Genomic DNA, 13544 nt, shown 5'->3' on the forward strand with positions numbered 1-13544 from the left:
TTTTTTCTTTTTGCACACTTATTCCGGGTTTTAATTACTATTGAATGAAAAAAAAAAACCGTGTAAGCAACGTCAAACATTTTCATATCTTTCAAATACGTCGGCAGTCATTTCCTGTGATGGGCGTGGCCAAGTGTCGGTACCACGCATTGATTGGTTGGCTACAACCGCGGAAACACGCCACTTCCGGAGATCATGCGTACTTTGATTCTGCTTGCAAAGTTAAGTCAATGAGTTACGCGCATTGAATTTGATTAGAAAGTAACTGTTAGCATTTGCGCATTTTCCCCATTCATGGCGAAGAGACGCACCGACGACTCCTTGTTTTCCCAATCGCCAGCGAAGAGAAAATTCCGCTGTCTGTGCCGTGTTGTCGACTTGCAGCTCGAGGGCATGGCTGCCCGCGGGGGCGTGAGCCCGTCGTGCGCTCTCGCTTTGTTGAGCGGTCGTTGCGGTAAAAGGCCACGGAGCTTGGAAGACTCGGATGTACCCCAAGAACGAGCGCCTCGGTCCCTCTACAATACAAACTATCACGCGCAGACGTGCGGCCTCTCTCATGAAGATCTCAGATCATTTGCGTCCAAAAAACGACGCCGAGAAGAGCCCGTTGGACTGGAGACCGACACTGCTCCGGTTTACAGTAAAGTAAGTCAAGTAAAGCTGTAAAATGAATGAAATGTATTGCACAGTAACTCCCATTTGCTGACAATGGAGGGAGAGAACCTGTACCACCGCTAGGTGTCACCCTTTGCCCATTATTCAGTTGCATGCCTGTGGAATTGGAGAAATGTCAACGTTTACTTTTCGAGTGACCCTAAGTTGCTTCATCATATATATATATATATATATATATATATATATTTTTTTTTTTTTTCCAGACAGAAGCCGACGCTGAAGATTGCACTTACAACTCTTTTCAGTACTGGAGGGCCCCTTTGCCTCAGCTCGACCTCTCGCTGCTCGAAGAAGCCACCGAACATTGCCAAATACACAATTCAAATGTCGGAAACGCAATGGAGACGTGAAAATAAAAGAGAAAAAGTCAAGATTGCTGGAAGTACATGTGAAATTGTTCTTGTCTTGGAATGTGAAGAGGGCATTTCTTTGACTAGGCGACACATTTCCAAAATATTTTTTTTTGGGGTGAGCATTTATTGTATATCGTAGTATCTTTGTCTTCACAAGCAAGACAAGTTAGTGCGTTAGTTAGTTAGTTAGTTAGTGTCTTACTAGTTATGCTTTTCCACTACTGCCTTCCATCTTATGACAATTCTGCACACAGGTAGGACAACTTCATTTTGTTAGTGATGCAAAACTGTTGTACCCTTTTGTTAAAAAAAAAAAAAATCCAACGAGACTCTACAACTAAGTCATTCTGAATAATCCATTTGTAATATGATTAAATGCATTTGTTTAAAATGAGAGACTTGAATGAATGAGGATGATTTTATTTTTCCCCCAACTATTCCAAAGTTCCGCTTCACTATCTGGAGCAACATAATTTTGCCCTACTAGTCTGCCAACTTTGCATTATCCACTACTGTAGAAAGTTGTTGTTTTGGCCACACCAATAAGATGTATCATATTTTCATCAGGTGGTGGTCCCTGTCAAGGGGGCAGGAGACACTTTGCGACAATGAAGTGGAAAGGCGGGGACGGGGACCTTTTCAAGCATTTCAAAGATAGTTTTTACCCTTTGGACTTGTCGTGACTGATAAAAGCCTGCTCTTGTCATTGAACGGCTATCAATAATGTAGGCGTATTTAAGAGTGTGTGTGGGGAGAAAAAAAACATTTCCAACTACAGTATTCTTCCAGACATGGTGAGTGTTGTGTTCATCTAACTTTAAATGTGGCACCTCTACTCAGTGACGCTTTTTAATTTATAACTAACATATTGATGCTGTTATTTTGACTTGTATCTCTCACGAATGTTAACAAAACCGTGTAAAGTTTACTTGTACTTTCTTAACCCAAGCATTCCTTTTAGGTGAATAACAAAAGCTATTGTTGATGCAGAAGAGCCCTTTTGTATCCTGAATGATTTTAAGGTGTTTTTCTTTCATTTTTTTTTTCATTTAATGGACAAAATTGGAGTTAACATTGCTTTGCTAATTTGTCCCATTTACTGTACAAACAATTCAAGTTTGCAGTGTCGTAGGAAGGGCACCATATTGCAAGTATTCACATCTCAGGAAAGGGATGCAATGTGTGTATGTTTCCTTCCAACAATACTTCACGTCAGGCCATTGTTAAATATTTGAAATGCTGCTCGCTCGGGAGACAGAAAGACCTTGAGAACCTGGGAGGGGTACGCAGAAAATACCGCAGTCGAGCTGCATCTAACTATTGGATGGACATTGAACCTAGACTTACCAAAAATAGAACCACTATTTTTGTTTTTGCTACCATTTGTCATGATCTTACCTTTAAAGATCAAAAACATTTTCTATAGTGTATACAGATACAGCCATTTTCTCGCCAATATTTTTTCCAAATTGTAAATCTGTGTTATTGAGCACTTTGCCTCTGCCGAGATGAACTTTGTTGCAGGTGAGGCCGCTAAAGCCCCCCCGTCGTTCTCAGGTGTGATTCGGTTCACGCAATGGAGGCTTTAAGGAGGGAGCAAAAACGGCATTATTTATTTTGCTGTTTTGACATGCTTTAAGAATTAAGTTGCCCATTTTTTCCCCCTCAAGGTACTTTGGCTCTATTGAGTGTGTATTGGACAAGCTGTATATTGTATCCAAAATGGAAGCTATTAAAGATTTAAAGCAAACAAACCCAATTGAATTATTTCATTCCATCACGCAATGAGAATTGATCGGGCATCGGTTTGATAAGCAGTATTGATAATGGAATCGTGATCGCTAAATCGTCCCAAATGAAGATGCTCATACAACAGCATGATTATTGTACAGGTTGGCCTTAAGTTACCCACAATAAAAGGTCACGATAAGGCTAAAGATTTGCATTAATGACTGCACATTTATCAGCATTACTATGAGGTTAAGAACAAAGGCGATGTTCAGAATTGTGGAAATTAACAGAGTAATAAAGACGATGATCCACACAATGAAGTTATGGGAAAGAGTAGTGGAGGCCAGACTCAGGATGGAAGTAAGTATCTGCGAGCAACAGTATTGTTTCATGCTGAGAAAGATTACCACAGATGCATTATTTGCCTTGAGGTTGCCCGCGGAAACGTACAGAGAAGGTCAGAAGCAGCTACAATGCGTCTTTGTAGACCTAGAGAAAGCCTCTGACAGAGTACCAAGAGAGGAACTGTAGTAGTGTATGCGCCAGAGTACCAAGAGAGGAACTGTAGTACTGTATGTGCAAGTCCGGTGTGGTGGAGAAATATGTTAGAATAGTACAGGAAATGTATGAGGGCAGCAGAACAACGGTGAAGTGTGCCGTTGGTGTGTCAGAAGAATTTAAGGTGGAGCTGGGACTGCATCAGGGTTCCGCGCCGAGCCCCTTCCTGTTTGCGGTAGTAATGGATAGGCTGGCAGACGAGGTTATATTGGAATCCCTTTGGACTATGATGTTCGCAGATGATATTGTGATCTGCAGTGAAAGCAAGGAGCAGCCGGAGGAACAATTAGAAAGATGGAGGTACGCACTGAAAAGGAGAGGAATGAAGATTAGCTGAAGTAAAACAGAATATATGTGCGTGAATGAGATGGGCGGAGGAGGAAGAGTGAAGCTCCAGGGAGAAGAGATAGCGAGGGTGGACGACTTCAAATACTTGGGGTCGACAATACAGAGCAATGGAGAATGTGGTAAGGAAGTGAAGAAACTGGTCCAAGCGAGGTGGAACATTTGGCGGAAAGTGTCTGGATGAAGAGCAAAGTTTATAAAACAGTGGTGAGGCCGCCCGTGATGTATGGATTAGAGACAACAGGAAGCAGAACTGGAGGTAGCAGAAATGAAGATGTTGAGGTTCTCTCTAGGAGTGAGCAGTTTGGATAGGATTAGAAATGAGCCCATGAGGGGGACAGCCAAAGTTGGATGTTGTGGAGACAAGGTTCGAGAAACCAGACTTCGATTGTGTGGACATGTTCAGAGGGGAGAGAGTGAGTATGTTGGTAGAAGGGTGCTGAGGATGGAGCTGCGAGAGGAAGACCAAAGAGAAGGTTGATGGATGTTGTGAGGGAAGACATGAGGACAGTTGGGTGCTAGGGAGGAAGATGTACGAGATAGGCTGAGATGGAAAAAGATGACACGCTGTGGCGACCCCTAATGGGACAAGCCAAAAGAAAATGAAGAATCCTGTGCGGAGCATTTGTGAAATTTAACATTCTCCATTCATATTCCAGTCACTTAAATCATGGATTGAGGAAACCTTCTCCAGGAGAGAATGTGTGAAGTTTATCCTCTCCTCCCGAGATCTTCACAGGTACAAACCACATTTCTATTCGGCTCAATATTTACCTAATCTATCCAACCAACACACCAATGCCAACAATCTTTACACGGAAGGCCCTAAAGCACAACTGATATCAGCTGCGTTTTTTTGAATATTGTCACCTTCCTAAAATAATAGCCCTAGAATTTTTCCCTCCCATTTTTCTCTGAATATACAAAAACCTGAACCAAATGCTGAATATACTACATTTATTAGTAGAACGAATTCAACTGTGGCAGTGGTGGGCGACATATGAGGAGATGATTTAGGGTCGACATTTTCACCAAAAACAGCAAAGGAGAAAAGTCGAACATTGGCTCCGTCATTATTTTTGGAAGGTGCAATCAGATTTTTCCGAGACGAGAAGGATTGGCTGTAGCACGCACATCTTCTTTCCAGAAACGTGGACCATGTCTGATGATGTCTTTGATAATAATGTCATTTCCCACTTTTTACAGATGCTTTCCAATATGTCAAGTATGTCAAAACCTGATCAGGTATGATTTAAAAATAACTGCATGCGCATGTATGTTGCAATTACATCTTGCAGCCACTTACAATTAAAAACCTCCAGTTCTGGTGAATTTCCAGCATTTTTGACTTTACAACCTAAGGTCACTTTTTCCATTTTACCTTAGTTTTTGCTCCCCTTCCATGTTTTCTGTCAAATGGCAAATTCTTTGATGGGCCACAAACTCTGCGCCAATATTCACAATCCTTTTTTTGTCTAGGTGCTGTTGTGGTCGTCTAATGGTGGAACACCTTCGGCAAGAGGCACCCGCCCCCACGGTCATCTTTCCAGGTCCAGAACAGGATGTGGCAGAGGACTGGTCCTTGGAGCTACACACCAAAGCCAGTCCCACCAACGCCTACGGGACCATAGACTTCCAGAACAGTGCAACGCGTGCGTGCCGGGCCAAGGTCAGTGATTACAGGGTGCAGTCGCTCGGTCCTGGACTCGTAAGGCCTTCGGGTGCGGCAGGACCAGAGAGGTTTTTGTTGATTGTCGTGTTGCCAACCAGGAACACAAAATCGAGCATCTGAAACTTTGGTGAAGATGACGTTGTCATATTTCCATCTGCTCCCGCAATAGTTTGTGCGTTTGGCCGTGGACTCAAAACCAGATATGCTGCTCCGGTTGATGTTGAAGGAGTGGCAGATGGAGAGACCCAAGCTCCTCCTTACTGTCCACGGAGGAGCTGAGAACTTCAAACTTCCTCCCAAAGTCAAGCAGGCTTTCAGTAAAGGCCTCATCGCTGCGGCTCGCAGTACAGGCGCATGGATACTCAGTGATGGTATTAATACTGGTAAGCGTTCGTTTGACGTAGTGGCCCACATTGCCAACAGATCTTGCCTCTTTTCATGTCAACGTCACGGCCATTGTGTAAATCCGTAATTTCCTGCAATGTTTTTCCAATATCTATTGTTCAGCTTCAGTTAAATTTCATATACTTCCCTTTTGAAAGCATTTAGCTGGTTTTGCAATCCTCTCCAGGTGTTTCCAAGTACGTGGGCGAGGCTGTGAAAACATTTGGGGGCCACAACCTGAGGAAGAGGAACACAATCGGGATCGCGCCGTGGGGAGTGATCGACAACAACGCAGACCTGATAGGAAGAGACGTGCGCATTCATATGACGTCGTTTAATATCCTTTGAACGATACGGGACGCGTTCTTCTTACACTGCCCCTTCGTTATTCAGGTCTTCAAGCCTTACCAGCCACTGGGGAATCCTTTGAGCAAGCGGGCCTATCTTAACAGTTTCCACTCCCACTTTCTCCTGGTGGATGACGGAACGCTGGGAAAATACGGTTGCCAAGAAGGCCTCAGGAAGACGCTGCAGAAACACATTCAGCTGCTGAAGATCCACCCTCGTGAGTCAGTGAGGGAGTGAGGAACACAAAAGAGGCGTGATAATACAGTCGTTCCCGTTTGTTTGCCCTGAGCGGTAAAATTATCAATGGGTGTGGAAAAAAGCCAAAATACAGCACTCGAAACAGGTCAATGCTCCGCCACGGGGGCCATAGTGGACGAACGCTGAGCACACTTCTCAGGGTGACACCTTGGATTTGGGTTCTTGCCTCCCGGTGTGGAGTTTGCATGTCCTCACTGTGGTTGTGTGCGTTTCTTCCACATAATCCGTTTTTCTCTGACATTCACAAAAATATGGATTTTACTGTATTTTTTTTTTTTTAAAGACTAAATTGTCCGTAGGTGTGAGTGGTTGTTTGTTTTATATGTGCTCTGTAATTGGCTAGCAACCACTTCAGGGTGTTCCCTGACTCTTGGCTCTCGTCAATGGACCTTTCCGACCTGTCAATCACTTGTATAATAATAGCCAATCAGATAGCCACGTTGTCTTAACCTCTGGTTTGACACGCCCCTCTCGCCGTATTGTCCCACAAGCAATGCTGGTTGTCAGTAGCGCGCTCTTGAAAAAGTTAACGTTACGGACAAAATGGTCCTCAGATGCGGTTGGGGAACGTGCAATTCTGATGAAAGCTATCCTGCTAGGTTACAAGGGGCCCGCTTGATTCGTTTTCCAAAGGCTAAAACACAGCTCAGGCAGTGTCTACGATGGATGAAGGCTCGCGGAAGAGCGCACGTAAAACCAAATGTGAACAATATCAACAAACACAAGGCCGTATGTTCGAAGGTAAGTGAGGGAGAAGTAACTTCTCTGAGTTTGATAGAATTATTATCACTGCTTTATACATTGCAGGAGGACAACTTTCACTTTGTGTATCACTGAGCTGCCGAATGAAGTGCGTCATGTTTTATGCCAAAGAGTCGGGTTTGTGATACGTAAATGCGCCATGTCATGCAAGAGAAATGTCTATTTGCCTATTTGTATCACATCAGAGTTCTAAGACTTCTGGATTTGCTTACGAGCCAAGTCAACCTTTTTCATCTGGTGACTATGGTACTGACGGAGTTCATCCCCATTGTTTAAAAGTAGAAAATCGAACCTAACTCACTTATAAAGACTACAATATTACTCGTGATCTTTCCAAGTAAAAAGTACTCACTCTGATTTACATGCGCAGTACGATTCCAGTATTTCATCCGGTTGGATTTCAATATGAAGTTTTGTGAGGTGTCAAACTTTTTTCTATTGATCATCAATATTTCCCTGTAACTCTGACATTGCGTTCTGCTCCATCCAAAATCTTAATTCCGTGTACATATCCGTACGTGAAACAGTTGAGACCTCTCTGTAGAACTCTCTTGGACAGGTCTGACGGATTTGGCAAAAAACAAACCTCAATATTATCTGGCGTACGGGATAGAGGATCCAGTTCAAACCTCTTATGTTCAGTCGCCATTTTGGAAGCTTTTGGGACATGGCAACCCTAGCTAAGGGGGCAGAGCTTAAGATCGTCAGTCGGAAAGGTCCATTGAATTAAGTGGGATCTGCACTCTTGGTAGTGAATGGGACGAAAAACAGGCCGTTTCTAAAATGTTAGAATTCAAAATACTCCATTTCTAAAGCATAGTGTCCTTTTTTTGGAATAAACACGCAACAAAAATGACAAACACAAAGAAGTGGGCATCTTCAATCGCTCTACTCTGCTTGGTGTAATTTGTTCCATTTGGTTGAATTCATTGGCAAGATGTTGTAGTGTTACGTGAGGTTACACATATTTTTTTGTTTTGTTTTTAACAACACAAGCCACTTGATGGCAACTGTGTTTGTCTACGTGCTTGACTCCGGGCACTCCGCAGGACTTAACCAAAGGGTGCCGATGGTGTGTGTGGTGGTGGAAGGAGGCCCTGCCATTGTGTCCACAGTCCTGGACTACGTCAGCAATGACCCCCCTGTGCCGGTCTTTGTGTTTGAGGGATCTGGAAGGGCTGCCGACCTGATTGCCTTTTTACATAAGCACACTGATAGTGACAGGTATGCGTACGCTTAGTTTTCCATAAACTCAAGCTTACTTTTCAAACACGTTCGCTCGTGTTTGAGGTTTATCGCGCACACAATGTTTCTTGTGCGTTTCAGGCAGTTGGATGCAGACATTCAACTGGACTTCCTTGTAAGGATTGGGGAGGTGCTCGGAGTCGATAGAAAGGAAGCGTCTCGTCTTTGCGCTCTCCTCCTGCAGTGTATGGACCACAGACAGTCTGTAGGTGACAAAATAATTCCATTTGATTTATGCTCGGTCAGATGTCTGGACCGCACTTTGCTGTCACAACTATGCGTTTCAGATAACCATCTTCGATTCAGAGTCGGAAGACCAGATGGCCCCTGATGCCGCCATTTTGACCACCATTCTGAAAGGTCAAGTGTCATGCCTGTAAACATTCTAAAATAGAAAAATAGATATCACGTTATTTACTTGAATGTCCATACGCAGAAATAAATATGAGCGGAGAGCACGTCATCCATGCGCAAAGTTCTGGAAGTCTCATTTGACATCCAAATGGTAGCCATATTGCCTGCATCAGCTGTTCATTACGTCACATCGGGACATTCGCCATTGAAAACATGCTGTGCCACCTACTATGGGACACAGAAGCTCTTTTCAAAGAAGAAAATCACAATCGAGTGAAGTGACCGGGGCAATATTACCCTACCGTTTCGAGCCATATTTAGATGATATGCGGATCACTTCTAACTGACAACAGATTCCCAGACAGCATGTATGAGCCAGACCGGCCGAAGCCGTGCTCGTCCGCGAGGCACGGCTTTGGTGGTGGCTCGTCCACGCACCTACTATGGGAGACGGAAGCTCTTTTCAAAGAAGAGAACATCTCGAATGAAACGACAGAGAAAGTATTACCCTATTGTTTTGAGCCATATTTTGATGATATGAGAATCACTTCTAACAACAGACTCCCAGACAGTGTGTATGAACCGTGTCTCGGCTTCGATGGGTACATCGACACATTTAGCACCCCTGACTTACATACGCGAATCTTTCGTTACATTCTGAGAGGATTACGCCCCCCCCAAGTATTATTTTTTTTTTTTTTTTGTAGCGGTATACACAAATACAAGTCTTTTGGAACCCACGAAGCTCTCGTCCTTTGCACCCTTGCAATCCATTATTCACGACGAACCGGGTCTTTATGAAAATCCATCCTCCCAAGTGTTCGAACAATATCCAGCAATACAACGAGCTGGCATTTTGGCTAACACGAAGGAACATGGAGCTACCTTCCCAGAGGTAAAACTAGTAGAAACATACGAGACCGCTTGAGTGGGCATCTGCCTCTAACGTCACTTCCTGCATCTTCTCGAAAACAAATCCCTCGAGAGGATTTTCATGGCGGGAGAGACAAAAAGCCATATACGTCAAAATCACGTTGTGTGGTGAAAAAATGGATGGGCCCATTCTGCCTGCCTTTTTTTCATTAATAACATACTAAAAATCATGCATTTTATGACGGTGGCACTTTAAAGGTTAATTAGCTTAATTTTCTCCGGCATTTGACACACAGTATGAGAGAAGGAGTACCGCCTAGTAAATGAAATAGCCATCACGAATCTATTTTATTTCCCTCAGATGTGAAATAAGCTGCAAAAGATCTGTGGAAACAAAATGTTGAAATGTCTTGTATTTATCTGTATGGAGAGCAGGCACAAATGCGAGTCCTGCAGAGCAGCTGAGCATGACTCTTGCCTGGGACAGAGCTGACATCGCACAGAAAAACCTTCTGGTGTACGGACAACATTGGCAGGTAATACCAAGCCTCCATTTACACTGCAGGTCTCTATATCTGCATTCAATTTTGGGGGATTTTTAGTTTATTATGCAGAACATATTGGTGTTCCTCAGGGTTCACTTCAACTCACGCTCTAAGCCAGGTGTGGCAAATTCATTTTTGTCCCAGGCAACATTGTAGTTATTATTTCCTTCGGCGAAATGCATGTAGTATACACGACACACTGATGTCTAACCAGTTTGAAATCAGAAGCATATAAAAGGTATCGTTTATGTTGCACACCACCCATCGAAATGACCCATTTTTCACATCATCGTTCTTAACGAAAACACGACGCAATTATACCAAACGTTAGTTTTACTTTGCGTTTAGTTTACCCTGACCTGACTCTTCGCATGTAGCTCAAAGTGAGATGAAGTTGGTATTAGTTGACACCATTGGTCACGGCTTCCTGGAAGCTTTCCGTTTAGCGTAGCAGTTCAAATTCATTGCTGCTGTTCCTGGTGCATTCCTCCGTGTCTAGGTGGGCTCATTGGAACAGGCCATGCTGGATGCTTTGGTGATGGACCGCGTCAGTTTTGTCAAACTGCTGATTGACAACGGGATGACAATGAGCCACTTCCTCACCGTGGATCGCCTGGAGGAACTTTATAACATGGTAATTACCGTAATTCCCAGCCTACGCAGCACACCTGGTTCCAAGCCTCACCGAGTACATTTGTAAAGTAAATACCATTTGGTGCATGCATACGCCGTAGCTGTGTAAAAGCGGCAAGTGCCCACTTTGAAACCCATATTGAAACACAAGATATTTACAAAGAAAGATGGTACACAGAAGAGTTTAACACTAGCGTGCTAGCGCTGTGCTAACGCTAGTGCTGACGCTAACGCCGTGCTAAAGTTAGTGCTGACGCTAGCACTAACGCTAATGCTAAAGTCAAACTTACTGGTAAATAACACTGAAAAACCTCAGTAACACAGCAGCAACACGCTAACACTGCGCTAATGCTAGCACAGGACAAACAGGGCCAGTAAAAGTCACTTCCTCGGCACATATATTCCACCGGTCTCATTCTTACCTTTTTTTGCTCGAGTGCCCCCTTGCGGCCGTTAGAAAAAATGCACAAATTAGCCGCATCGCCGCATAAACCGCAGGGTTGCAAGCGTGTGGAAAAAAAGCCGCGGCTTGTAGGGCGTAAATTACGGTATATAATATTAACTAATTTACAAGTGTTTTATGCTCTCAGTTGCATTTAAAGAAAAAAAAAAAAGAATCAGTTCTTCTTGTTTTCTTTGTTTTGTTTTTTTTTCCTCTTTGCTTTGAATGCAGTCTCCACTTACTGGACAAATCGATGGAATCCGCTTCATTTCTTTTGCATCTTTTGAAGCTCAAATTGTCAACTGTGACTGAAATCACAACGACGGCAAACTCGGGCTGGAGAGATTCTTTGTGGTGTTTGGTCATTTGCATTCAGTGCAATTGTTTCGGCTGCTGTTAAGATCAGAGGACTGTTTGTCGTGGGTCTACTTGATTCCCCTCCCCTTTCGCTTGCCTTCATCTTTGGTGTGTTAAAATATGCTCATTTATTTATAATCCTAGTTAAGAAGTCCCCCTAAGAAACAAACTAAATGCAGCGATCTTGCTGAATACACAGTATTTGGACTTCTTTGACTTAAAAAAGTAGCCATTATAATTCCATTCTCATTCCATATACTGAGCTACTTATATGTGTTATTATTAGTAGTAATTATGTAATTTGCTCTTCAGCCTCAGGGGCAGACTGACCATTTTCTTCATCATCTTGTTGAGGATGTGAAACAGGTAAGTTTTTAAAAATAATGCAACCATCTTTTGCATGTACAGTTCGTACCATATGATGTTTTTTGATCCTGTGTCGTGTGTGTGTGTGTGTGTGTGTGTGTGTATAGACATCTTTACCTCAAGGCTACCGATTGTCTCTCATTGACATGGGCTTGGTCATTGAGTACCTCATAGGAGGAGCATACTGCAGCACTTATACGCGCAAACACTTCCGAAGTGCCTACAACCGACTTCAGGAAAAGGTGAGCAGCCGTGGTTGTTACGTTCCCCCCTCGATTCAATCTAGTTCCGTTCTCCCGTTGATTGTTTGTGCAGAAAGGTCGACGTGTCCGCAGCTCTTCCTTGTCCAAACAAAAAATGGGAACGATCGGCATCTCCCGGAGGAGTGCAAGTCGTCAGGATCCCCATTTCTTTCGAACGGCTCAGCCTTACAAACGCAAGGTGTGTGGAGGATTCACAACAGAAAGCGATGCATCAGATATCGGAGAACACTCAAGCGTTAACCGATCACAGGAGTGATTATGTCGTGCAATTTGACAGTCTGACACAATTTTTTCTGGTCTTCTTTCTCGCTTGTCTTTTGAAATATTGCTAATCCAAGCTGCTTGGTGTTGTGTCCTTATTTTTCAATCTAGGAGCAGAATGCGCCACACGGTACCAGGGAGAATGCCGTATTGCGCGACGGTCTTTGTGAAGCTCCACCCGTCTTTTCTTTCAACTTCAACGACGTCTTCGTGTGGGCCGTGCTTCAGCGGCGCCAGCAGCTGGCGCTGTTCCTGTGGCAGCACGGCGAAGAGGCTCTCGCCAGGGCCGCGGTGGCCCGCAAGCTTTACCGCTCCATGGCCTTTAAGGCGCGGCAAAGCAGCTTGGACGAGCACATCGCGGAACGCTTGAAAGCGTATTCGCTGTGAGTGCGAATGGGGCCGTTGATCCAGTCGAGGGTGGGATTTCAAATCCCGGCTGTGGGCTTCCTCTGTGGGGCTTGCAAGTTTTCCCAATGCTTCTGGTTTTGTGGTGTTTGTCCTTACTTGAAATGAAGCCGCTTGTGTTTTTATTCTTTGTCTTAGTGAATTTGGTCAGCTGGCAGTCAACGTCTTGGACTGTGCTTTTCGTCAGAATGAGAAGATGGCAATGAAGCTGCTGACTTCTGAGATGGAGGCGTGGAGCCACTTCACTAGCCTGCAAATCGCAGTTTCCTCATGTCACAGGCCCTTTGTGTCGCATTCTTGCACCCAGACCCTCCTCACTGATCTCTGGACGGGTCCGCTCAACATGAGGAAAAACTCATATCTGAAGGTACAGACGGGTTTGCGATGCATCTTGATAAGTAACCAGTGGAACTCGTTGACAGACATTTATGCTCAAAACAATCAGGCGGGGATAACATTTAATATCAGTTCCTTGGTTGAAAAGGTGTTGAGACTTTCATATTCATACAGTGAAGAAAATAAGTATTTGAACACCCTGCTATATTCCAAGTTCTCCCACTTAGAAATCATGGAGGGGTCTGAAATTTTCATCGTAGGTGCATGTCCACTGTCCGAGAGATCATCTAAAAAGAAAAATCCAGAAATTACAGTGTATGATTTTTTTAAAAAATGATTTATTTGTATAATACATCTGCAAATATATATTTGAACACC

General features: G+C 43.8%; 2 protein-coding genes across 11 annotated transcripts in view; both read left to right on the forward strand.

The window, feature by feature from the left end:
* The first annotated feature begins 140 nt into the window (after positions 1-140).
* On the forward strand, positions 141-1057 carry wu:fa19b12 (uncharacterized protein LOC560551 homolog). Its single transcript, XM_061816767.1, has 2 exons — positions 141-645; positions 879-1057. The coding sequence occupies exons 1-2, from the start codon at positions 295-297 to the stop codon at positions 1023-1025; spliced, it is 498 nt and encodes a 165-aa protein (XP_061672751.1). The 5' UTR covers positions 141-294; the 3' UTR covers positions 1026-1057.
* A 115-nt stretch (positions 1058-1172) lies between these two features.
* The window catches only part of trpm6 (transient receptor potential cation channel, subfamily M, member 6), a 28156-nt gene continuing 15784 nt past the window's right edge, over positions 1173-13544 (forward strand). For 9 of the 10 annotated variants that reach the window (XR_009794560.1, XR_009794561.1, XR_009794563.1 and 6 more), the window contains exons 1-17: positions 1173-1822; positions 4322-4401; positions 4869-4907; positions 5142-5331; positions 5504-5717; positions 5906-6030; positions 6112-6283; positions 8136-8310; positions 8413-8536; positions 8619-8691; positions 9994-10094; positions 10603-10737; positions 11848-11901; positions 12009-12143; positions 12217-12342; positions 12537-12808; positions 12969-13197. Coding sequence is in view for 2 of the 10 variants with exons in the window: in XM_061816763.1 (XP_061672747.1) it covers positions 1820-1822; positions 4322-4401; positions 4869-4907; positions 5142-5331; positions 5504-5717; positions 5906-6030; positions 6112-6283; positions 8136-8310; positions 8413-8536; positions 8619-8691; positions 9994-10094; positions 10603-10737; positions 11848-11901; positions 12009-12143; positions 12217-12342; positions 12537-12808; positions 12969-13197 (2247 nt within the window). In the remaining 8 variants the exon portion in view is untranslated. Of the gene's footprint in view, positions 1823-4321; positions 4402-4868; positions 4908-5141; positions 5332-5503; positions 5718-5905; positions 6031-6111; positions 6284-6938; positions 7066-8135; positions 8311-8412; positions 8537-8618; positions 8692-9993; positions 10095-10602; positions 10738-11847; positions 11902-12008; positions 12144-12216; positions 12343-12536; positions 12809-12968; positions 13198-13544 lie in introns of those variants that run through there. The other variant, XM_061816764.1, reaches the window with a different exon arrangement.

The sequence above is a fragment of the Syngnathoides biaculeatus genome, chromosome 4, assembly GCF_019802595.1.
Source record: "Syngnathoides biaculeatus isolate LvHL_M chromosome 4, ASM1980259v1, whole genome shotgun sequence".
Classification (NCBI taxonomy): Eukaryota; Metazoa; Chordata; class Actinopteri; order Syngnathiformes; family Syngnathidae; genus Syngnathoides; species Syngnathoides biaculeatus.

Bases quoted from the DNA above. Each gene is read 5' to 3' on its own strand.
- wu:fa19b12 (XM_061816767.1), top strand. From the start codon at position 295: ATGGCGAAGAGACGCACCGACGACTCCTTGTTTTCCCAATCGCCAGCG. The intron at 646-878 runs GTAAGTCAAGTA...TTTTTTTTCCAG, and splicing joins CTGCTCCGGTTTACAGTAAA to ACAGAAGCCGACGCTGAAGA.